Genomic DNA, 24,861 nt, shown 5'->3' with positions numbered 1-24,861 from the left:
AATATGAGTGGGAAATGCTACAACCTATACAGAAAGACTAGAAGGGAAAAAGAGGAAAGGATCTAGTCTTGTGCATTAGAGATAGGAGATAAAATGCAGCAAAGATACAGAGCACAAACGAGAAGTCCTTTCCTCTTTTCCCTTCCAGTCTTTCTATCTAGGTTTACGTTTTAGTAAGGGATGAGCGAGTTGGGCTAAGTTTACAGAATGAGGCAAAATAGCCAAAACCACAGGGCAGGATAAACTGAGAGAACATGTTTGCAGCCCCTGCGGCATCAGAAAAACAGAGTGGCAAACTCGGGAAGGAGATGGGGAATAAATAGCAAGGAAGATAACACATCCTTTATGCAAAAATCAATGACAGATAAAAATCCTGTTAAAAAGCATGACTTGCCTTACTATTGACTAAAGCTAAAGAAAAGCTGAGGCTGGACAATAGTAATAGTCTTACGACCTGAGTCTGTGCTCATCAAAACACAGTCTTTGCCTGTGCTGCCCCAATGGCTGATTATCGGTTTTCCTATCACCGGAGCAGACAAAACCACGGCACCTCTGAGCACACAGGAGATGCCTGGGTAGCCTCAACTTCTGGACTTTCATAACTGAAAGTATCTATATCAATTAGACACTATTACTAATACTTGGAACTTCTGTCATTTCTTAAGAGGAAAATCTTAAAAGCATTTGCAAGTCTCACTTCTAACACTTCCGTCTGGTATTATCATGTATGGCTATGACATCATATTAAAGAATATCTCCTAGAAATATTTAATTAGTTGGTCAGCAGTTTCATAACTCAGAGCTCCTCTTTATCTTCTTGTAGCTGCAATGTTGTAACTTTGCTTTGTTTTCCCCCCACTGTTTTGTGAAGTGCATAAATGTACATTGCCGATACTAAGCCACCAGTTCAGAGTTTTAGTTAACTAAATCATTCAAGTGTTTTAAATCTATCAACAAGCTGGTCATTAAATGATTAACTGACCTATTTCTTAGCTATTCAAGCTCAGAAACTATAACTGATGACCTATAAAGGCATCAAAGTGTTAAAAGAAATTATTAGCTGCAGAAGGAGAGCAACAATTGGTCACTTCAGCAGCTCCCACCAATCTAGACAGAAAGATTCACCATTCAACTAATCCACCAGAAATCACGTTTTGGCACAGACTAATGTCTAGGGGGAGTACTGTGACACTGCTACACTGGTCATACAAGCTGCTACAGCTGGCAGCATACGTCTCTTCTTCCATAGTTTATTACTGGAAAATTTTATGCAAGTATTTAAAGTGGCTCAAACCTGGAATGCTCTGGAGTAAGATCTGGGGTGCAGACTCTCATGGACTCAGAAGGATGAATTTTAGACCTAGCACTTATTTGCACAGTGGAACAAACCAAGCCTATGTTCCAGTCACCCCCCCTGCTTGGGGACAGGTATGGTTTGGATCCAGGTCCAAATTCTGAGCCCTGGCTAGGCCCACCCCATATAGCAAGAAGATTGAAAGTACTGGGTTTAATGTTGCTCTTATCTAGCCACAGGTGACATGCAGAAGCCCCTGGCCAACCCTGACATGTTTCTGAGTGAGCGGGAGATGGTGGGGCAGTGGGCGCAGAGGAGGGGGCAGTGGGGGGCGGGGGGGCACCGCCATGCCCCTGGGTCTGCACAGCCAGCCAGAGACCGCTGTGGGGGGAGCGAAAATCAGGAGGAGGGAGGAAGGGAACCACAAGTTACTTGGCCCCTCACCACCTCCATCAACCGTGGCACCATGGACCCCCACGCCAGGCACTACATCCTGTCCCCCATCATCCACAGCCATTGTCACGCTGGTGTCTGAGTGCTTTCCAGCTAAACCACCTGCTCCAAACAAAAAATGATGTGTTTTTCTGCTTTTTCCTCTTCCCCGGCTCAAACCAGCCCGAAATACTCAGTTACAGGCTGCCAAGTGAACCAGCCGTGTTTCCCATTTGCTGGAGACAGCCCCGCTTGGGGGTTGCATTTTGGGATCATAAATGCACAGTGTCCCACCGTGCTGGGGCAAGAATTACAGCTTTAAAACCAAGGCAGAGGGGGAGGCACTGTTGAAATCTGCTCGCTCAACCCCCCTGAAAAGCAGCCTAAAACCTTCCTGCTAACACACAGAAATGATCTTTTGTGTCAGATTAGAATTTGTGTGATGCTCATCCCATGACACCGCATGTAGTTGCAAACAGATAGTGGGAGAGTTAGGAGTCAGAAAAGCAGAGGAGAGTAGGTGTGCACTCACCTACAGCATAAAGGTGCTTCAGTCAAGTTAGAGCTTGAAGAGCAACTTCTTTTTTTTTTTTTCTTCTTCTTTCTCTTGCAATCATTGCTCACTTGACAGGCCCAGACGGAATTACATCACTTCCTAAAACCCATCAAAGAGAGTCCATCTCCTGCAGAAATGCAGCTCAGATGCACCCCGGCAGGAAACAGGAAATGTAAATGTTCGGGTGAAGCAGGGAGCCAGCCGAAGCACCCCTCGGGTGGGAGCGCCGCCAAGGTAACATGCGAAAGCAAAACCTCATCGTGCTGCTTTCTGCCCTGGTGCTGGCCAGAGGATCTGCTGCGAACGGTGAGTAAGAAAGCGCCTTTCGCCTTCTGAGGTGGGACCACGTTTCGTGCCTGCAGCGATGGGACAGAGTTGGAGGGCAACACCCTCCAAGCTGGGCGCTAGGAGAAGATCTGTGGGGACTCGTTCTCTGCTTCTTTTAGCCGTGTTTACCCTCTCTGTTTTCAGCTGCCTGACTTCTTCAAAGCTTTGACTTTTTTTCCTTAGACCTAAACCCAAATGCCAGCAACTGAATCCTACAATTCCTATGTTTCCTAAATCACAGGTGTGTAGGGAACCAGAGTTTCCGTGCTGTCCCACCAGGCGTTTCAGTTCTAGTTTTTTATTGCACTTTAACCCCACACCCATACTATCAGCATTTAATAGTAGAGTTAAGGACAGAGCACCGCTTCCATTCAAAAGCCAATTTCCGCAGTCCCAGTGCATTGAAACCAGTTTAACAAAAGAACAGCCGGTTCCGGAGACAAATATTTTGAATTCTCGGCTGCAGAACAAAGTGGTCGGCCCCGTGAATTTAGGTCCTGACCTTTTGAAGGGAAGGACTGTGAGTGGAAGAGCCGCTTGTGACAAAATGCTGAAGCGTTGGGGTGTCGTTGCAGAGGCTCTCACCCGTTCGCAGGGGGTAGTTTGTTCCACTGGCATTTTGGCAGCCAGTGACTGTGCAAGGCAGGCAGCCCTTTTAGTAAAACCTTGCCAGGCTGTGCCTACATGCCTTTCGGTGTCAAACAAATCACTGCCGAAGTGCCTCAGCATGGGCTACAAGTGTTTGCTGCCTCCGTGCTGCTGTAGTGAGCAGAAGCTCTCCAGAAAGCAGGGAGAGAAAGGACAGTCACTCTCAGCTATTGCTGGACTGCTTCTGTTGAGGTTTTAAAATGCATTGGTGAAATAGGTGGTTTGGCATGGATAATTTTTCCCCTGAAAACCAGTACTAGAAGCAGGATGTAAAACTGGGCTCCTGGCGTGCTGCTGAGCTGCTCGTGGTTAGGAGTCTTGCTTAGCTGTAAGAAAGAGCTAAAAAGAGGTATAAAATTGTTGGGTCTTGTCTGCGTTACTGCAGCCCTATTGCGTTACAGACACATTAGGAAAATCTGCTGCAAGCGTCGAATGTAGCTCAGAATCAAAGCGGTCAGAGAAAAAATTCCTGCCATGGACTAAGCAAAACCAAGGTCCCAGGGAAATGGAGGGGCATGATACAAGCAACACAGAGTGATTAGGCTCCAGCCTTCTTTAGCTCATTTGCACTGGACTGATTGCTAGCATTTCATCACCATCTCCACAGGGCAGAGGAACACCTTAGCTCCCACTCCACCCCCTCAGCTGGGCCCCCCCACCCTTCCTTGCAACAGGCATTAAAGACTGCACGAAGCACCAGGCAGATGTCACCTACCAGGTGCCCCAACCCACTCCCTGCTGCCTTTAGAGGCTTCCCACCTATAGGTTCACTTTTAAATTGTGGTTGATTTTGGAACAGTTCCTCCAGGGGAGTGAGCCAGTCCTGCCAGAGCTCTCCCTGACCGCTGTCAGGCCTGGCTCTCCCCAGCCAGCCCCCCCACTGCTGGGGAAGGGGAGGAAAGCACACACCCAGAGAAGACAAGGACCCTCACTCCCCACACAAAGACAGTTTTTGTTTGTGCAACCAGCCCCAAAACATAGCCGGGGCTTACTCTGACTGCAAGGGTAGGAAGGGGGAAGTTGTGAACTCAGGCCTTGGGGTGGCAATTGAACTGGAGGGGGAAGAGTTTGTCTAGGGGCTTCTGTACCCCACTAGTGGCAGGCACTGGTGGGTCAGGAGCTCCTTTGCCAAGGGCAGCCTGCTAGGGGGATCCTTTGCTGTCACCCCTGCTTGCTCACGGATCAACAGGGCAGGACCTTTAAAGGAGCTTTTTTCCTTTTTCCTCCAGTCCCAGACACAGTCCTCACCTTTAAATGGTCTGCTGGAGAAGGGGGGCCAAAGCTCCTGGGGATCTCCCAGGTCTCACCTCTGCTGTCTAGAAACCATTTATCAAATAGGCAATAGGAGCATGATTAAATCTTGCAGCATAGACAGATTGAAGCCTTTCTAAGTCCTGTTCCCAGACTGCGCTGGAGCCTTGTGTAACACCAGCCTTGCTATTGGGATTGTGATTAACAGACAGTTTCCTCCTGGCTACACTACAATTAGTCTAAGCCAGTAGCTCTAAGAGCATGCCTGAGGGCTCAGCTCTGGGTGCTGGCCCTCTCCCGGCTCCAGGCTGAGGGGACATGGGGGTTTGCACCAGTCCCCTTGCTTTATGCGGGCAGAAGGCCCTGCTGGTGACCTGCTGAGGGCCAGCAGTAGCCCTCCCCGCTCTGGGTGATGGTGGTTGCTGCTCAGCCATGCAGCAGCCTTCAAACCCCTATGTGCTGCCCCTAGGAACAAGTATTAAGGCCCTGACTGTAGCTTATAGGAAAAGGCTCTGACCCTACGGGCATTTCCCAGGGTACGCCATCTCCCTCCATGAAACATGCGGGAAATTGCAGCATAAGTGGTGTGACGCAGGGAGCAAGAAAACGCGTGAGGGAGAGGAGCAGTAAAGGGTGTAAGGTCGTTAAGTGGAAGAACAGAGATGGTTGCAGGTAGCACTTTATTTTGGCTCTGTCTCTGCGCTATTGTTTTGAGCTGCCATTCAAAGAAATGTTGCTATCAAAGATCCAGATATTCAGCAGCTTGTGCCGTGAGCGCAGGCAGCAGCGCTCTCTTTGGCAGAGAAGTGCCTTTCAGGTAAAGTCCCCTACAAAGCCAAGGTCTCTGAGGGAGTGATGTTTTTGACCTGTTCCCCCCTAGAGTAACGAACTCAGGAGCGGGTTTGAACCCATCAGAGTCACCTGTTACAATTTTCTAGCAAAGCAACAATATAAGAAGTGAGGATTGTGCTACATCCTCTCTTTCCAAAGTGCAGCTCCCTAAAAGGCAGATGAAAACCCCTTTCTGCTGAACATGTCAATTCCTTGTACACATTTACTCCTATTCATCCCTTTTATCCACACCACAAACTTCCACTGTGTTTTATTCAAGTGCTCAGGAGCATTTCAGAAAATCTCTCCTTTGCATCAGCAAAATTGTATACTAAATTTCAGTCAGTGAACCCAGTCTATTTTCCCTCAAGAGATTTTATGACAGCTGGAGAGCCTCCAGAGCTTTTGAATCTTTAATTTCAGGGTCCTCCTGAGAGCAAGGAGCACAGAGAGATTTGCATCACAGTGAAGTCGCACGGATGCCGCACTGGTATCACTGATGCGGTGCTGGAAGGCCACGAGATTAAGAATACAACTAAATGCATAAATGGGTCTGGAAAACCTTTAGTACAGGGGGTGAGAAATGAGACTACAGGTTCACAGTTTGATTCTAAGACACGTGGCTGAATTTGCAACACCAGCAGTTAACACAGCACTTCAGCTAGATGGAAGTACAGCAAGGAGAAAGCAGTTTCCATCGTCTAGAAATGAACTTAAACAGTTGTTTCCTCTTTCAGGTTATACCTAGATAACACTCTCTAAGCACCCCATTTTAATGGGATCTTGTCTACAGATTAGCCATCCTGAAGTGTTTGTGCTCCCTCACCAGAAGAGCGCGTGCACCCGACAGCTAGCCTGCAGGCTTTTAAGGATTCCTCTTCTAGCCAGACTGACAGGCGGGACCTGCTGCGACAGGCAGCTGGGCAAGCCCTGGCCGCGGCAAGGAACAGCCCTTCCTACAGCAACGCAAAACGTGGGGAGAGGAACGGAACTGGGATGAGTCAAGCAATAAGAGAGAGGATTGTACGGACCGTGTGGAGTTGTACGACTATACCATCAGAAGGGACGTGTGTATGGAACGGAGTGATATAGGTTATGGTAACTTTGCTCCAGCATACACAGCTTTATGGCCTTTTCTGGTTTTGTCACCTTCTCGTGAGTCTTCCTTTCACTGCATTTTTATAGCTTATGGGAAAGTTTGGAGAAACAAAAAGTTTCCTTTCAAACTAATAAGCTTGACTATCCCATTGACTTAGCTCTTGCTTTTCCTGTATCCCATCCCTTTTTCTTCTGTAAGTAGGTACTATAGAGTAATTTGAAAATTCAGAGAGCCCAGTCCCCGAGTCTGACGAGTAGGCAGCAGGGAGACTGATGATCTTACAGCAGAACCAAACATGCTGACTGCTGGCTATTTTCCTTTGCCTCGCAAAAGAAGTAGGTACTATAGAGTAATTTGAAAATTCAGAGAGCCCAGTCCCCGAGTCTGACGAGTAGGCAGCAGGGAGACTGATGATCTTACAGCAGAACCAAACATGCTGACTGCTGGCTATTTTCCTTTGCCTCGCATCCAACAGAAATCAGAAACCTGTTTGCCTGCTTACTGCATCAAGAAGCTTGTATCACCACCTCTGAGTGCTACAGCACAAACCTCAGAGGAAGAAATGCTGCAGCAACAGAAACGTTGTTCGTTTGTTTGAGCTGCAGTTGTTTGGACTCCAGTCTAAAGCTGCTCGATATATTCAACTCCCTCTGCCTCCCTTGAAAGGCAGACTTGGGAGCACCTCCAAACTCACGCAAAGTCCATGGGCAATCCAAACATTTTTTTAAGTAGAAAATATTGAATAATACCTTATACCATGCTATCTGCATACAGGGACATAGCTTTTCTGTAATTCATAAAAACTGTAATGGCACCTTTTTTGAGCCACTGCTAGTGCTTGCTCAGGCATTTTGGTCCCCTGAGGACTAGATCCTCTAATACCTCAGTGGTGGGAACCCAAGGACTTCTTAGCTTCCAGTTCCAGCTGTGCCCAGCTCCCCATCAGGGTGGTATGCAGCTGCATGCCAGCCCCTCTCCCTTCTGCTCTTGAAAGCATGGGAAGCAGCAATATGGGCTGGGCTGCAGCCATGGCTCCCATCCACTTCCCCCAGCATGGGGGGAAGGCACCAGCACTAGTGCCCCAGGCAGTCCAAAGCTGAAGCCGATGTGGTGGTTGCATGAGCACCTGCTCCTTGGCCAAGATGTGCAGAGCACGGAGTACAAGTGTCAGGCTGCAACCAACAGCATGAGGCTAAGCTTAGCAAGAAGAGGGGCACGGGCTTTGCAAAGTCAAGGGGATATCTACATGGTCAGATATGACTTGCTCCTTGTTCCACTCCATTGGCCTTGGTTTTCTTTCCTGAATGTACATTATGTTATGGTCAGACTCTCTTTTGGAGGGACCTAGTAGATTGCTGCAAGATGAAACCCAAGCACAGCTGACAAGACAGTTCATGGTATGAATGACCACCACAAATCTGGCTCCCTCCAGGCATGGAGAAAACATTTGAACAGCATCCCACAAAATCTCTGACTTCCAGACACCCTCCTGCCCTACTCCAAACCTTGGAACATCCAGCTTTCATTCACCCTGCAGAACAGCCACTGGGGCCAGCTGCAACACAGCCCACTCGCTATTTTGAGCGCTTTAAACTGAAACACCATGAAAAATGATGACTACCTTGGGGCCAGCCACATGGGTCTCATGCATCCCAGGCAGCTGGCTGCAGCAACCGCTGTGTCTGCACCAGGAGCCCTGATTCCATTCGTCCCTCCCCACTGGGTTGGGGGTACAAATCCTTCCTTGGCGCAAGCCACCAGACCCACCCAGGTGCAGGCTGTGATTTTCCTGCTGCATAAAAAATGTGCTGCATGGGTGGCCCGAGAGCAAGAGCAGCCCCTGTGTGACATGTAGGGCATCCCTCAGGTCCGAGCTCTAGTCCTCAGAGGTGACAGGCAGAAGAACTGGAGGGAAATGTGTCGAGGCAGCAGGTGAAACACAGGAAAAAAGAGCAATATCCTTGCAAGAACATTGTGCAATTGGTTGCCCTTCTGCTAAAAGACATATTTAATTCACTTGGAGAAAAAAAATCTCTGCAAGGGGAAACGGTGTTTTGTCCCTGGAATTATGCAAAATGACCAAAAATACACGACAGTAAGGTCACTCCCTGTGATTTGCCATTTTCTTTGCCTAAAGACTAGAAAAGGTAATTCTATTTCACACAGAGACAAATGATTTGAAATCTGCTTCATAGCTCAAAAACAGGCAAATAAAAAGTACCAGAGACACTGGAAAATTCTCTCTTGGAAATCAAGCACAGCATACGCTGCAGCTGAAAGTTTAGCACTGCAGTTAATGAGGTGTGACTATGCTTTTGCTTTAAAGTCACACCATGCTTTAGACATTTGAAAAATCCATTTTAGCTCTAAGAATAAATGAAAAATAAGGTATTTTCCCCGCACCCTTTCCCATTTGTACTATTTTAAGCAATGGGCTTATCCTTATCAATGTATCAAATGTGGCAGATGATGGGTTTCAAGGGCAATGGCTAGAGGAGGAAAATGAAGCAAGGTTGTCGAAGCAGTTCGGTGAGGCTGCGCTGGTCCCACGGTGCGGCCATCTCTAAGCGATACCTCATTACTCTGTGCAACTGAAACGGAGCGGCTGCCGGCACTGGGGACTATCAACTACCTTGGGACAGAAAACGTGGCCAAACTAATAAGGGAGAGGAGCTCGGCAATAGGATTAAGGACAGCCAGCAGATCACAGGGAGGGGTGGAGAAGCACAGATGTAGGGGGTCGCTGCCTGCCAGGGAGGCAGAGATTGTGATTTGCTCTTGACTGCAATACTAAATACAGAAGAAAGCAGCAGAGAGACTATTGATGCAAAGTGCTTTGCCACTGAAGAGCTAACATTTTCATTGTCATATTGTGGTGAAAGAGTCTGGTGACCTTTACGGTGCTAAAAGTATTCAAGTATTAGGTATTATTAAGTATTAAAATTCTTTCCTAGTTTTTAGGAAAGGATGAAACAATCAGGTGCCTGAGTGATAAGTGCAGCATAAAAATCTAGATAAATCTATGCTGTCACACTCAATTTTATTCCTTTGAAATTGGGTTTCCTGGAATACAGTCTCATGAGATACTCATCATCTCTTCAAGACAAATCTGACAGGAGAGGAGATGCTGCAGAGTGGATTAAGCAAGAGATAGCGCTCTAATCCCAGTTTTCCTCTCTCACTTGGCGTCCCTGGGAAGGACAGCATCCCTGTCCTTCTGATTCCTCATTTGTAAAATGGAGATGATAACTGCTCATCTCTCAGGGCCATTATGAAGATTAATGTGTTTACAAAAGCATTTAAAATGCTAAGCACTTTTGTTTCCAGTCCTGTGAGATTAGAAATGCCAGCACTGAGGTGCTGAAAACCTTAAGCTCTTGCTAACTCTAGTGGAAACTGTGGCTGCCCAGCGCTTTACAAGAACAGGGAGAAAAACATGTCATTGCAAAAGTCATGAAATCCCATCTTGCTTTACTGCAGAAAATGAGAGCTGCAGCATGCCGGCATTGTGTCTGAAAGGGCAGATAACACGAAAAAATAATTTAATTTCATGCTAAGAAAATTGAGGGCTTTGCATTTAGAAACATGTTGGTGTAATTTATCTAAGGACTGATTCCTGGCTACAGTATAGAATACAGTATCAGCCCAGGATTTGCTATATTTCTGTTAAGCTTTAAACTGTGACAGTCAACATAGATTTAATTAGCCACCAAAAAAACCTTGTTTCACTATTATCAATTCAGCCAATTTTAGCCACTGTTCTTAAAAAATGCATGATAAATGAAATCAAAACCCAAATTAAGGTTCAACCCCCTCCCCATTTGTGAAAAGCCAGGACTGACTCTTTACTGTATGCTCCTTCAGCCAGCCCGCAGGATCAAACAGCAGAGCAGTTAATTGCTTCTGTATCCAGCAAAGTCCCTGTGCTACGACTACCTCTTCTAGCAGAAGCGAAAGTCAGCAGCTTCTGCAGACTTCAGACTTCCTTTCACCAGTTCTGTTTTCAGAGTGAAACAAATTTAAGACATTTGAGAAAGGCACAGAAACAGGGAGATGAGCGAGCCGGAGGAATTGGTGAACCAGGGATAACAGTCTCCCCAAAGGGAGTACTAGCTCCTTGGGTAAGGGGAGGGACGAAAGAGGCTGCGGCCATAAGTGCCAGGGCTGAGGAGCAAAGCAGGATGGTGTAGTTTACTGAGAAGCAGAAGACTTCTGTGAGAGCGAGACCGGATGCCAACCTGCAGGAAAAGAAATATGTTTGTGCAAGACAGCTGTGTGCAGACAAACTGTGAATGCTGACGTGTCCTAGTAAGAGCCAGCTGAAGAATGTGGTCAGGACTGGTAAGATTTTGACCAATTTGCAATCTGATTTTACATCTGATGCCCAAGACTTCAAGTCTGTGTGTATGGGGCATCTGCTGATTTTTTAAGATGTCAAATGAAAGGTAAATATTAAAAACTATACACTTGGACTCACTGATAATACCAATAAAATCCATAATATCTTAAATTGTCCTCATATATTTGGCAGGCTCTGAAAATGAGGGTTCAGCTGACGGATCGTCAATGCTGTCCACTGTTACAGTAACACCTTCTCCCACTACGGGTTCTTCAACTCCAGATGACCACGAGCCAGTACTTGTCACCGCGAGAGCTACTGAAAGCAGTTTTGAAACAATAAGTACTCCAAGTACCGAATTGAATGCCGTGAACAATCAGGACAGCCTAGAAGCGGCAGAACACTCTATCTTGTTATACATTGTTCCCATCGTGCTGCTGGTCCTGCTGATTTTGCTGATCATATTTTTTGTAATACGTCATAAAAGGAAAAAGTCTAAGCAAGGTAAATTTGTCTTCTCATGCATCAGAAGGATATTTTTTTAGGATGCACTCAACATTAACAGATCATTATTTGGAGGCCTGGGATGCCACGTTTAGGATGTACTTCTCTGGTTGTAGTTGCACATTTGACAGATAGAAAAGAGATCCACCCCTGGCTGGCGGTATCTGGGCACGCCGCCCTCCTTGGGCAGGAGCTAGTTCTGCTTCTTGGCACCTCCTGCTCACGCTGCACGCCCACGGGAGCTGCAGCACCAAGCTCCGGCTCCTGGCAATGCCAGGAACAGCATACAGATATAACAGTGTGGCTGCAAATGCTGCTTCTATCTTCATGCTTAATAACAAGGTGAATTTATTGCCTATACTGCCCACAAGGTAAAGCTGCTCAGAGCTTCAATAAAATAAAAATAAGCAAAACCATTTTAAGGAACACTTGTAAGGAATCCTATAGGATGGTGGCAGCTATGAAGATATCACAGCAGATGAGCTAGGAATCCTGAGGTCAGACTGCCTGGGTGTCTGACCCAAACAAACTGGGGTGTCACATTAAAACCACGCAGCTGGTAAGTGAAGTCCTGAAATGGTCGTATCAGTGTCTCTACAGACCAAGAGTGCAGCTGTAAGCTCCTCAGCCTGCAGACAGTGACATATGTTCAACATAGATTTTTAAGTCCATTTTTCAGGGCATTTTTAGGCTGCACCTGCCTTATTTATCACTGGGTCACCCTCGTAGCAAACTCTGAACTCAAAGCCACACATGTAGTTGCCCACCCTGTTTCTGAATGGGCAATGTGGTGCCTTGCAGGGGCACAATCCTGGGATCTCTTGTCCTGTGCCTATTGCTTGGAGATGGGACTTGGGGCACCCTCAAGGTGGGGACAGATGGCTCTGCAGCCCTGGGGTGGCTCTGCAGTCAGGGAACGTGCTGGGACAAGTGGGAGGTGTCAGCACCCATTGGTGACCATGAGTTAAAAATAATCTGATTTAGGGCAGTATACAGTGTGAATCCTTTATGTAGTTCTTCATTCTTTTTTTGAGGGCTGAGGCTTTTCAGTCACTTGATTCCTGGAGAGGAAGTTATTTAACTGAATAATGGCTATTACACTTTTTTTTTTACCCCTGCATCTTTACTTTGTCTTGGGGTCATAACTAGCTTTGGATCCCTTTTGACATCTGGCTAGTTCAGCTTCATTTGCTTAACAGATTTAATCTGCCATGCAAGTCCCTCTCTCTTCTCCCCATGAGTGGCTCCCAGAATCTCCAGGCAGAGCTGAATTGCCTGCATGTAGCCAACAGCAAAATGTCCCCATGCTTCCAGTAAACAATTTTTTTTGCAATAGTGGTTCCTTTTCATGATACCATTTCTCTCATGACATCTGTATGCTCAGGGAAGCGTGCATCTGCCATGTCCTGCCCACCATGGTGCTAAGTCGGTTTCCTCCCAGCACAGCTAATAATGAGCTGCTTTTAGTGTGTTCAAGATTAAAAATAATGGGTTCCTCTGAAAATTACAAAGAGGATGAGGTGTTTTGTATTTCATCTACAAGTTAACTACTATGCCTTTTGAAAATGCAACCTGGTTTACATGACCCTATTCAAAGCTTGCTTGCAGCCTGGACGCTGTATATGCAAAGAACAGAACTATGAACACCAACATTTTTCTTTTCCAGATGAGCTGGGAAGCGAAAATGTGAAAAGGTAAAGTTTATGAATGTTACTTTTTTTATTCTTTCACTGTAACAAGATATTACGATTTTTGGCTCCTTCACCACCTGTTTTAATTTAACTGTACACTAAACACCATTACCTTTTGCCATCATTTGCTCCAGTTAACTATCTCTAGAGGTGGCTAAAGCACGACTTCAGTATCTACCTGAAGGGGTAAGACTAGAGCAGGAGAACAGGAGTTACAGCAGTAGAGGCGAGCGCTGCCCCAGTGGCACCCACCACCTGCAGCTGCCCCTATGCCTGCTCCGGGCACCCCCAGCCCCACCGGCCACAAGACATTCAAGGTGCCCCATAAGCAAAGGGGATGAGTTCCCAGGCTCATCGCAGGCTTTTACTATTCAGAATAAGCTCTATGTCTTGCTCCCCCCTGTTTTTCAAGTTTGCCTTCTCACTCTGAGGTGAGGTGGAAAGGCTCGCTCAGCTGCTGTGAGAGCAATGCTTTAGCTGCTGGGAAAATAAGCCAAAAGCTGCATGGCTCTTATCAGAGTGATAATTGTTATCTTTACCTTTTATTAAGTTCCATCTTGCTAATCAATGCTGGAAGTTCTTAAATTGGCTTCACAGGGGAAAAAAAAAAAGGGCATTTTGCTAAAAACATTTTTTTCTACCATGTGACTCCGGGAATGATCAGCAAAGGGAAGCTAAACATAGGCATTTAAATAAAAGCAGAATTACTCTACTGATGACCTTTCCTTCTGAAGTCACTGTCAGTGACAGCTAGGATGAAACTTTAGGCCCTCTGCTTTTATCACTAGAGCAGGGGGACTTTTGCCATGTGTCCCAGCAGGGCAGAGAAACTATTGTTCAGTTTTCTGTTTATAGTAGGGACAGTTCTCAAATAGCTGCAGTGGTCCTGTGCTCTGGCATAGCCCAAACTGCACCGCCCAAGCCCCTCTGCATGTGATGTCCCAGCCAGCCCAACCTCTGCCCAGGACCAGCATCTCGCTGCCTCTCCTTTGCATCTCTTTGCAGCTGTTTTGTTTACACTCACTGGGCTGACATGTTCTCAGATGACTAGGCTAGCGTGGCTTTCCAGAGTTTACACATGTGTCTGGACTTATGAAAGACTCATGCAAAAAGGACTACATTTAAATTAAGCATTTTGTGTAATGTCTTTTTTCTCTCCCTTCTCTCAAGTCCTATTTTTGAAGAAGACACACCCTCTGTTATGGAGATAGAGATGGAAGAGCTTGATAAATGGATGAACAGCATGAACAAAAATGGTACACGGTAACCCCTCTACTCCATCATCCCTCTCTTTCTAGCTGATGTAGAACCCATGCATAGAAAAATCAACGTAAAGCCTTTTGTATGTGTGTCGCTGCTTTTCCTACAACATTTTTAGTTGTGTTCTTGACTCCCTGCTTCTAAAATAGCAGCACAAATGTCGGGGTAGATTTGTTCAGAGGAGTATTTTAGTTTGTGTGGGAGCGTATTTTTAACATATGATGGAATATCATAAATGTTTTGAGTTTCCAGTAGACACATCTATTAAACACACATATAGCTGTGAACAGTATTTATATTTTTAAATACACATTCTTATGCTAAATGCTAGTTTCTCTGAAGCATCTAGTCTTTTCAGTCTTCACAGTTTACACAGTTCTGTGCTCCACATTGTGCTATTGTAGAAGAATACACATTTACTCATAGTTCAGACCACCATTTACTTAAAATTGCTGCCAGGATCCTATGAATACATCCCTCCCCTCTGTGTCATTTCCCTTGCTTGCCATCGCTGCCACATAAAACAAGCTGTTCTTTGCTGCCAGCACCGTTCACCAATACATCCTCCCGGGCAAGCCTAGCAGCCCATGGAGCAATTGGTACCCACAGTAACTACCACCATCTTCAGCTCCTTCTTAGTTACTCCTAAGTATCTTGTATTCCCCCCCGTCTTTTCCTCTCAAGAGAAACCTCTTAAGGTTTCAGCTGAAAGTCTAAGGGCCCTGCATCCTCCTTCAAGGCTTTCCTCAAAAAAATGTAAGTTTTCAGTAAGGTGTGAATTAACCAAGGCCTGATTTTGAACCACTAACTGCTTTGCACTGGTTAGGAAATGCTGAAACCTTGATTTTTTTTTTTATTTGTAGTCCCTTGCCTTGCATCCAAATAGCTCATTTGCCTGACCTCCTAGGGATGCGCTGTTTTTCAGGACATAAAACTCTTTGTAGCATTTCTTTGTGTTAGCACAGTGCTCCACCTGATGGGGTTTTGACCTTCGCAGTCCATAAGCTCTAGCAGAAAACATGTGCTAAGTGGCAGTCGTGAACTAGAGGTAGTAAGTATAGTACACAGGGAAACAGTGCTGTAAAATATTTTTTAAAATTCTGTGGGCAGAAGGGAGCAAATCATTTACATATGGGGATTTACGTGTAGCATTCCCTAAGCCCCAGCCCCAAATTCCCAGCTGGACTATAAAGCATAGGTGCAACTGTATAAGCAGTGGAAGATTAACAAATAGTCCTCCCCAGGGTAGTTTATGGGAAACAGTCCTCAAAAGTAGTTCATCTGCATAGGTGTACATAAACAACTGAAATATATATAATAAAGAAATGACAGCAACACCTATCAAAGTTCAGGAGGATTTAAACCACGTAACATTTATGCTATGTGGACTATGCTGATTTTACAGATAAAAGAGTGCAGAATAGCACAGAGAGACTGCACCAGAAAAGTTGATGCAATTTGAAATAAGCAGAGAATAACTGCCAAGAAAAACTACAGGTTTTTTTCTTCTCCTTTTTAGCTGACTGTGAATGTTTGCCTACTGTAAGAGAAGAAGAAAAAGAATCAATTGCCAACCCAAGGTACTTTGAATTCATTATACTATTTGAAGAAACATGCTCAATGTCATTCCAAAATAATCTCATTTTTCTAATATATAATTACAAATAGAGTGATTCTTTGGTCTACTTAAGTTTTAAAGGTTTTGTATATATAGGGACTTTGATTTCAACTCAAGCAGATGGTTTGACAGGCTCTTATTTCTATACCCATCTCCGCCTGTAAATTACACTCCTAAATAATCTTGCAGTTGTAAACCTGCACAAGACAGACAGCCAGATGGCACAGACAGTTTCACTCACTGATCAGGCTCTAATCAGAGTTTCCCAAGGTATTAATACAAGCATTCAGCATAGCTTCCTTGGCACTACTCACCAGCATGGGCACCCAGCTCCCCTCTGCCACCAGGCCCCTGCACTCCACTGCCAGATGTTTTGGCTGGAGCTGTGACCTGCCAGGCAGGGGCTTGTCTGACCCCAGGAGAAACCCAAAGGATCTTCCCAGTGCCCCCCTGTAGCGCTCGCTCAGAGCTGGTACTAGCTCATGGTCCAAGCAGAGATCCCAGAGGGATGCAAAACTGCAATCCTGACAGCTTGTAAACTTAAAAACTTTCTGGCTGCTTTTCTCAAGATTTTTGGCCAGAACCACTAAACTCCTCAAACTCCCATTTTCCCCAAGAACTCTGGTTTCAACTGGAAGCAAGGGGCTGTACCTCACCCTTGCCTGCACGCTTGCATTGTGGCTGCATTTTGGGGAGCAAGCAAAGCAGCTCCTCTGTGCCAGGTTACGATAACAAACCATTAAACCATGCTGCGTGCCAAGAAAACCCCTGGTGCAGATGCAAGCAGGCAAGGCCAAGAGCAAGGAAGGGTGGCAGGAGGCTGACCCGGGCCTCCCCCCTCCCACGGCATGAGATAGCTCAGCTCAACATGTCTGACAGAGCTGCACCTCCCACTGTAAAACGTCCTAATATTCCAGTTCCCCTCAGAAAATATGCTGAGTTTCCTTGCTCAGGAGTGAAATAGCAGTGACATTAAATTACCACTGCTGGAGAGTTTGCAACTCCATTGCTCCAAACCTGCAGCTTCAGGGTAGCTTTTGGATGGGTCTGCTCCGCTGCAGCTGCTTGTATTTAAAAGCTTTCTGCTTACAGCTATCACAAGAGAAATCATTGCGTTGTGGGTTTTTTTGGGGGAGTGGGGGAGAGGTGGTGTTGGTTTGTGTTTGGTTTTTTTTTTTTTTTTTTTAAAAGACAGACTTGGATCCTAGGTTCCAGATGCGAGCAAGCACAATGATTTTACCCTGAGCGGCTGGAAAAGATGCTGGATTCACTAGCCATCTGGGTCTTCCCTTTCAGCCTCTAAATGATAACTCAGGGAGGGGGAATAGTTAAGGAGAGGCAACTGCACAGTGGTTCTCTAAAAACAGATTTGCTGAGTGTACCACCAACTATAGCAGGGAGTACAGGACAAAGTGTGCTTGAGCCATATGCTAGCACCGGCAGAAGTTAGTCATGCTATAAAAGGCTTTTTAGGCACAATGACACCTGAGCATTTAGTTTTCTTCCCAAAACTTAAACAGCTCATCTTCAGAAAAAGAAGTCATCATGACCTAGCAGCTTGAGCTAACATTTTAAATACCACCCTTGCTAAGGTGCTTTTGTACTGGATTTGCATTAACCCCATCAGAAGGTGGGGTTTTGTTCCTGACTGGCAAAAGGTATCTTTGGGCTACACCCTACAAGTTCCCCACCTGTAAGATAGAGATATTGTCACTTCAAAACACTATAGTGAGGCGTAAGCCTTGATGCAAAAAAGCAGCCCTGTTCAGATAAGTATACTTCAGAGCAAAGGTACGTACATTATTTAAGCATATTTTCTTATGACTGGTATCTTAGGATCAGACCATAGAGAAATTTATGCCTCTAAGTTGTAGGAAAGCAAAGAAATGCAAATAAAAAGAGGATATTTATCTCTAAAACATTCAGGGCTGCTCAGACAAAAGATATTAGTTGAATACAAAGTGCAAGATTATTAGGTTCAATTTCAGATTCTGAAAGACCACTTTGGGCAAATTTCTTCTCAAATTATGGTAATGCTACTTTTAGATTTTATTGTTGATATTTCAATATGGGAAACATCTCAAGGCCTCACTGAACACAACTGGCTGAATGTGGTTTTCCTGTTTCATAAAGATGCTGGGGGGGGGCGGGGGGGGGGGGGGGGAAGTTCATCAAGACCCAAATGTTTTGAACTATGAATTGATTTTGATATAATTTTGAGAACATTTGAGACTAAACATTTCAATAATGGCATTTTGACATTTTCAGAATGAAAGTTGTTCCAAAACTACTTGTCAGAGTAAGTGACTTTTTAATATAAAATTTGAAAAAGGTTTACAGAACAGAAATAGTTCACTATCACAGGGTTCTAATTAAGCATTTCCCTTAACTCAAACTACTTTTTCAAATTTAATTTTACATGAAATTTTGAAACATGCTTCATTTTGAAATGAAAAGCTATCTGAAATGGTGGGATTTCCTGGTAAACAAAAAAATTTGTTCCCATTTATTTCTGCAATTGAACCTTATCAGACCAAGATCTGCTGCTTTTGCCAACCAAACTCTTAGCTGAATAAATAATGTCAGAAAGAGAATTATGTACAGAAAATAGATGTTTTCAGCAGCTCTTTTGAGCAAGAAAAGTGAAATACTACAAAGTACAACAAAACAAAGGTATTATTATGGCAAAATTCCATACTAACGAGCACCAAGGCCACAGATTTGCACACAAGAGACAAGACACAACAGCCCAGGCACCTTTGTAGGTCATATTCATCCGCCTTGCACGTAAGCTCACCAAGTTAAAAATACATACTTGTGTGTAAATATATATATTTTTATATATATTTAAAATAACATATCTTGCCTTTGAAACCTAGTACTAAACCCCTGATCGTGCCTGAGCAGAGAAGCACGAGCTCTCCCCATCCCGCGCAGGCGGGCACAGGGCTGATGCTCACGTGGTGCAGAACCAGGTGCAAGACCAATCTCTCCGGCAGGGACCTTTACTTCCCCCCCACCCCACCCCACAAAACAGAAGTGTGGCCTGTGTCCCCTTCACAGCACGGGTCTTTGTAGGCTGCCACCTCCCCTGAGGGGTTTGGTTTTCCTTGGGCGCTGCTGGGCACCCCCCTCGTCCGTCTGTCTGAAAAAGCATGACTCTTATGGTGCGATGCTCTGGGTGGGGAATAAGCCAGTACACAGAAATACTCCTTTCCCAGGTGATGCCTCAGTTTGGCAAGGTACTTTAAAACCCACGTGAAATATTTAGATTTTGAGTGACCTTTGTAACTTGAGGGGTGGTTTAAACCCTTGCTGTTAATGCTGACTGAAATCTAACCAGGTGATACAAAACATTGTCTTTTTAACATCGGCATGAACCAAACATTATTAAGAAAGCACTAGGGAGCAAGCTAGCTAGGCAGAAACCAGCAGGACAAAGAAAATTCACCTGCTACAAGGCCAGATTCAATACAAGAGTTCCATCTGTAAAAAGTTACCCTCACCTGTGGAAGGAGGGCAGCTGCATGGCTCAGTGCCCGCAGGGAGCAGGAGGACGGGTCCCCCGAGGAGCCACTAACCAGCAGAGAAACCAGACCAGCCCTTGCTGCCAGCACCTCCCACCATGGATGGGGGGTTGTTTCATGCGTTGCATGGCTGATATTTGTTTTCTGATAACACCTTCTCATGAACTCCAGAGATATTCTTGCGTATTATTTCCTGCCGAGACAACTGACCAAGCAGCATGACCCTGGTGCGTTTGTTTTTCTTTTCCATGTATATGCAGTGATGGTGAATCATGAAGTCAGAACAGCAAAGAACTGGTTAAAGGGAAGCAGCACACGAGCTAATGATCTCCCAGATATTGGATGAACTGAATTTAAATATAATTCATCTCAAAAGGCCAGAGAAGCAAACACTTCTGTTGTGTCCTGCTACATAGAGTCTTCAGAAAGGAAACATCACCGGGGAAGAAAAGAAAAAAAAAAAGGAAGACCACTATAGTAAGATTAGGGGCTGATTTAAATTCCTTCTGCAACAAGATTCATCACAAATTAAGAGAAGCCTCTTTTTCCTTCCCCTAAAAGTTCCCAAAATAATCCATGTTTCTGTCTAGCTCTTCAGCAGTGTACCACTTCTGTTCTAAGTCTGGTGGCTCGCTTTGTATTTTTTGTGGGTGGCTGTTTTGTTTTTAAAAAAGATAAACATCCATGATTCTGGACAGCCCTGGTTTGGTGGATGTGAAGCTCATGCCTATGCAACGTTTGGTTTTCCATTTGCTTTTTGGTAATGGTGCACTGATTTGCACGGGGCTTCTGCTGGGGAGGTACCAGCCTGGGACTGACAGAACAGCTCTGAGGACAGACAGAGCAGCTCAAAAGCCTCTCAAAGGATTTGCCAGAAGTGACTGCGGCCCAGCAAGGGCATAGTCTTTGTAGCATGTGTTTTGCTTTTCAAATTAAAGGCATTGTAGAGGTGAAATGTATTATTTTGAGATTGCCTTTCCGTTCATTATCTCCACAGATTAGTGCCACAGACTGGCTCTCACCATTTAACCCTCCTCCCTAACAACCACCTACTTCAGGAATATTTAACTTGAAAGCATTTCTTTTTTTAAAGAATAAGAGGTTGAAAAATTGAACAATTCATTACTCACACCAAACACAAGTTTAGATAAGTATGTGTAATGCATAACTACTTGGTCAAGGTTTTCAGATGCAGTAAGATTTCTGCTGCTTCTTGTTTTGAATATTGAGCTTGTAATATCTGAAAGACATGGACTTCTAAGTGTGCCTGGTCACCTTTAATTATATTGAAAAAAAAATTCAGACTCCTGAGATACCTCAGGGTGGGGAATATAATGTTGTAATTGCATCCATTGATTTTAGGTGGCATGTCTCTTATGGATGTAGTTTAAATATTTAACACACACATGAAAGTGGATCCTTGTCTGTGCAAAGCTCCACCCCACCTTATTTAAAATATTAAATTCATATCCTACCTATCCTCATCTTCTATTTAAATATATAATTTCTTCCCACTCAATACATGCTTAACATGATCAGTTTTGTTTTGCCTGCAAATATTTCGCTGATATGTTATCATGCACAACTTAGTTAAAGAGAGCTAACAAACTCTGCCAGCCTCTGGGATGACAGCTGAGTGTCACTAACAGCTGACAAACACAGAGAAGGGTTTGGCTTCGTGAGTAATTGGGGATGTGTCAAAATATAAAAGGAAAAAAATGTTTACAGCTAATCATATTGATTTGTTACTGAATATGACTCAACTAGTAATTTCCTCAAAGAGTAAAAGATTTCTTCATTGTTCCAAAACAATTTATTGCAAATATTGGATTTAATATATGAGATGGTAAATTAATTTTCCCCTGCTTGGATGATTTTTAGCTTTGAAAAAAGTGGTTTAAGTTCATCTTTCACAACTTTTTTAAAAACATATCCACATGTTCCTGACAGTAAACTTATTCTCTAGAACATTGATTTAAAATAATGCGATCACAAGGGAAAAAGTGAAAGACTGAAATTTAGAAAATTAAAAAAATATAGAAGTGCATATTTTCTGGTAGCAGCTTTGTTAGCAACTTCCTTCCAAGAGACAAAGATGTTATGCTCAGACTTCCTGCGGTTTGCAAAGCAGTAACGTGAAGATGCTCAAAACAGAACGCATGATGTTGGTTCGGGATTAATGTTAATTCTGCATGGTCCTTCTGCCAGATAAAATGCTATACAGCTTCAAGTAAGTTTCTCAGAGATTTAGTTCCACTTAAAGATTTAAATTTAACTTGAGTGAATGTATATTCTGTAAACTCTTGTTAATAAGCATCCAATCCATCTCTATATCAAGCTTTAAAATCAATTTCACCCAGAACTAACGTCTAGGTTAGAGCTTTATAAGTTAGCCAGGTTATGCCATTTACCCTCTCTAAAATCTGCCATGCCAGGAAATTTCTTCAGCTCTAGCATGGGCACTGCCTTGGCTCCTCTCCTCCCTCACCCCAGCCAGTGTTTCCCTCTCGTGCTTACTCACGTGCCCCTTGCACTCTTGTTTGTTTTACACTTGTCATCAGTTCTTCATCATTTCCTTTTACACACGCTTTATCTCAATATTTTAGTCTTGTAGGTGGATTGACTTACAGGGGATTTAGACCATTTTACTCCAACATTAGTAGAGCCAAAATGTTGTAATACTCCAGTTTACAAGTATTACCTTTACGCCTTCTGTTGATGCACCTTAATTTTCCCTAAATGATGCACAGTCAGGTCCTCTAACCCACAAAACAAAAAGGAAGACAACCAGGCAACAGATAAGATACTAGCAAATTTAAAAAATCATGCACTACAGCATATTTATGCCTCTGCTGTAATATCCTCATCATCAGCTTGATCTGAGCTGACACATCTCACCATCATCTTGCAACACCTACCATCAACTGATAACTCAAGTTATGATCCCTCAGTAGAAATTGAGAAAAAGCATGCAAACAGAAAGCCACTTGCACTATGTATTATTCTAAAATGTTTAGCAAATGTGATGATACCTGAGGAACTGTTACCTCTTCTTCCATTTTCTTTAATTATTTCAGTAGTTATCCAGCACTTCAAGACAATTCAACATCTAATTTACAGTGTGAGCACTTTATCCTATAGAAAACAGAAGAGCTATGGATCCAAAGGAAGAATTGTTTGCAAAATATGTGGATAAAGAGAAGGGTAGTTAAGAACCAACATCTCTCCTACATAGGCTAAAAATCAGTATCTTGAGATTTTTTTTTTTTTAAACAAAATATAAACAACTCCTCCATAAAGTCACAAACATAAGGTTACTGGCATTGCCAGCAGTTCATTAATACCATAATAGTCCTGGACTTGTAAAGCACATAATCCTAACATTAACCTCAGCAAAAAAGAATGTTGTTTTTAAGACTACCTAGAAACTAAGTCATGAACCCATAGATAATATTGCTGATATGAGATAAAAAAGTAAATTGTTTTGCAATGCTAAACCTGATGGAGAGCAACTTTACTTTTTGCATATGAAATTGCTGTATGTGCAACTGTTTTACCAAATAGCTGTTTCAAATGATTTTGTAATATAAGTATTTCAAAGTCATGATATTACTTAATTGTATATAAGTTTGAAATTTCAAAGAACTTTTTCTAATAAAGGTTTATAGCAGTTTTTAGTGTCTACGGGTTCTCTTTTTCCCATAGTCCTGCTAACCCATTCAAGTCAATGGGTGCTACTTATTTGTTATTGATATCAGGATTATTCATGCCTTAGAAGATGTGCAAAGATATATGCAGTACATAGATACGTTACTCTCATCAGCTCTCTAAAATTCAGGCAAAAAAGCCTAAAGGCTAGTGCAGCAGCCTTTTCAAATTACAGAAGGGCTTTGAAGTTAATTTTAGCTAGGCAAAAAAAAAAAGCTGCTTTATATTTCATTATATTTTTGTTGAGATATTCTAGATTGTCTTTATCAATAGTGAAATTCTGGCTCCAGTGAAACTGGTGAATACCCCCACGATCTCATTACGTTCACCCATTTTTGCAACAGACAGATTCATTAGAGGGGAGCAGAACGGCCCAGGGGTATCCAGAAAACTGCAGTCAGTCTTGATTCCAATTCTTTTAATACTCAAACTGCCCCAGTGTGAGAGCATCATAGCAACAACTAGTTCTCTCCCTCTCTCACCTAAACATCACATCAGCAAGAAATTGGTCTTTGGTACAGATTCTGAAAATCTGTATTGCAGGGCAACGCTTGTCTAGTTCCTAGGGAGGCACAGGAGGGGACTTGACTACAGAGCCCCAAAAGTACGTGGCCACCTTGGGCAGGAACAGCGTTCCTCCCCCATCCCCAGGCACTGCCTCTGTTGGTACCATCACCTGCCCTACGGACCAGGGGCTGGAAGGGGGCATGGGGGGACTGGGTTGGCACGGGGAGATGAGATGGGGGGCGGGGGCAAAGGACAAATCCTGCACCAGTATTGTCATCGACATACATGGAAATACATCCTGAGCGCTGACTCTCTGCTTAGGTTTTAAGGAGGACTTGAGTCATACTTTCTGTGACTACTAGCAAAAAGAAAAACAGTAGCAGCATGGTCCTGACAGCAAAGGGCAGCACCAGCCGCTCTCCCACAGGCTGCCTTGCCCTTCCAGCACATGGTTGCTTCAGGTCTGGTTTTGCACTGGAGCAGTTCCCTGGCCTGATTTTAGGTGGGATCCCGCACGCTGAGGGCTGGGAGTGCTTCCCTGCTGCTACACAAGCCCCCAAGCAGACATTGCAGAGGGGTGCATGGCAGGGGGGACAGGCACCATCACCTCACCCCCCTTCACAACGCAAAAACCAGCCCAGGAGCAGTTTGTTTGTGTAATCATGTAACCGGTCAGAAGCACAAGGTATTTTATATCTGTTAGTGCTGTTGCTATCGTCTGCTCTGTGGGAAGTCATCTTTCGCTGCTAATGAAGGCTAAAAGCATACCTGAAGCATAACACTAAAAGCAGAAAGGTTATGAACGCAGCGTGGCCCTGGGAGCAAACTGCACCTCATTTCCACACCCAGGGCCCCCAGCAGTGGCACCACACTGCTACGGAGAGCCACAGTCACGCTGACACACTCACAAATTGGGGATTATTTAAGTAGCGCGTTATCACAGTTGACTTGCACTCTCCTATAGACTTTTATTTGTATATTAAATTGCCTTTTTTTTATTACCAGATTTTCAATGGTTATTTTTCTACCAGTAATGCGTAACTGTAGTTTGAGAATTATCAGATTGGTTCTGGCAACTGGAGAAATAAAAATTGCTAATTTGGGCACCTGAAAGACACAGGAAGCCATTTGATACATGCTAAGATTTTGACAGATGAGGTTTCTTTCCCCTCCCTCATTTCAGAGATTAGATGTGCTATAAGTTTCAAAGAAAAAAGAAACAAAAAAATATATGTAGCTCTTACATAGCTAATTTTGATTTTAAAACAT

The 24,861-nt window shown here is 44.1% G+C and overlaps 1 protein-coding gene across 3 annotated transcripts; it reads left to right on the top strand.

The window, feature by feature from the left end:
* Positions 1–2,401: 2,401 nt before the first annotated feature.
* TMEM154 (transmembrane protein 154) lies at positions 2,402–23,050 on the top strand. Of its 3 annotated transcripts, XM_075751702.1 has the most exons (7): positions 2,402–2,588; positions 10,970–11,281; positions 12,948–12,975; positions 14,143–14,228; positions 15,752–15,812; positions 18,119–18,149; positions 19,638–21,688. In XM_075751702.1, the coding sequence occupies exons 1-7, from the start codon at positions 2,522–2,524 to the stop codon at positions 19,638–19,640; spliced, it is 588 nt and encodes a 195-aa protein (XP_075607817.1). In that variant the 5' UTR covers positions 2,402–2,521; the 3' UTR covers positions 19,641–21,688. The 3 variants fall into 3 exon arrangements, with proteins under 3 accessions (XP_075607817.1, XP_075607818.1, XP_075607816.1); XM_075751703.1 differs by lacking the exon at positions 18,119–18,149 and having other exon boundaries at positions 19,638–23,050; XM_075751701.1 differs by lacking the exon at positions 18,119–18,149 and having other exon boundaries at positions 12,879–12,975.
* Positions 23,051–24,861: the final 1,811 nt, after the last annotated feature.

This window comes from Balearica regulorum, chromosome 4, assembly GCF_011004875.1.
Source record: "Balearica regulorum gibbericeps isolate bBalReg1 chromosome 4, bBalReg1.pri, whole genome shotgun sequence".
Lineage (NCBI taxonomy): Eukaryota > Metazoa > Chordata > Aves > Gruiformes > Gruidae > Balearica > Balearica regulorum.
This window is presented reverse-complemented; position numbering and strand designations above follow the sequence as displayed.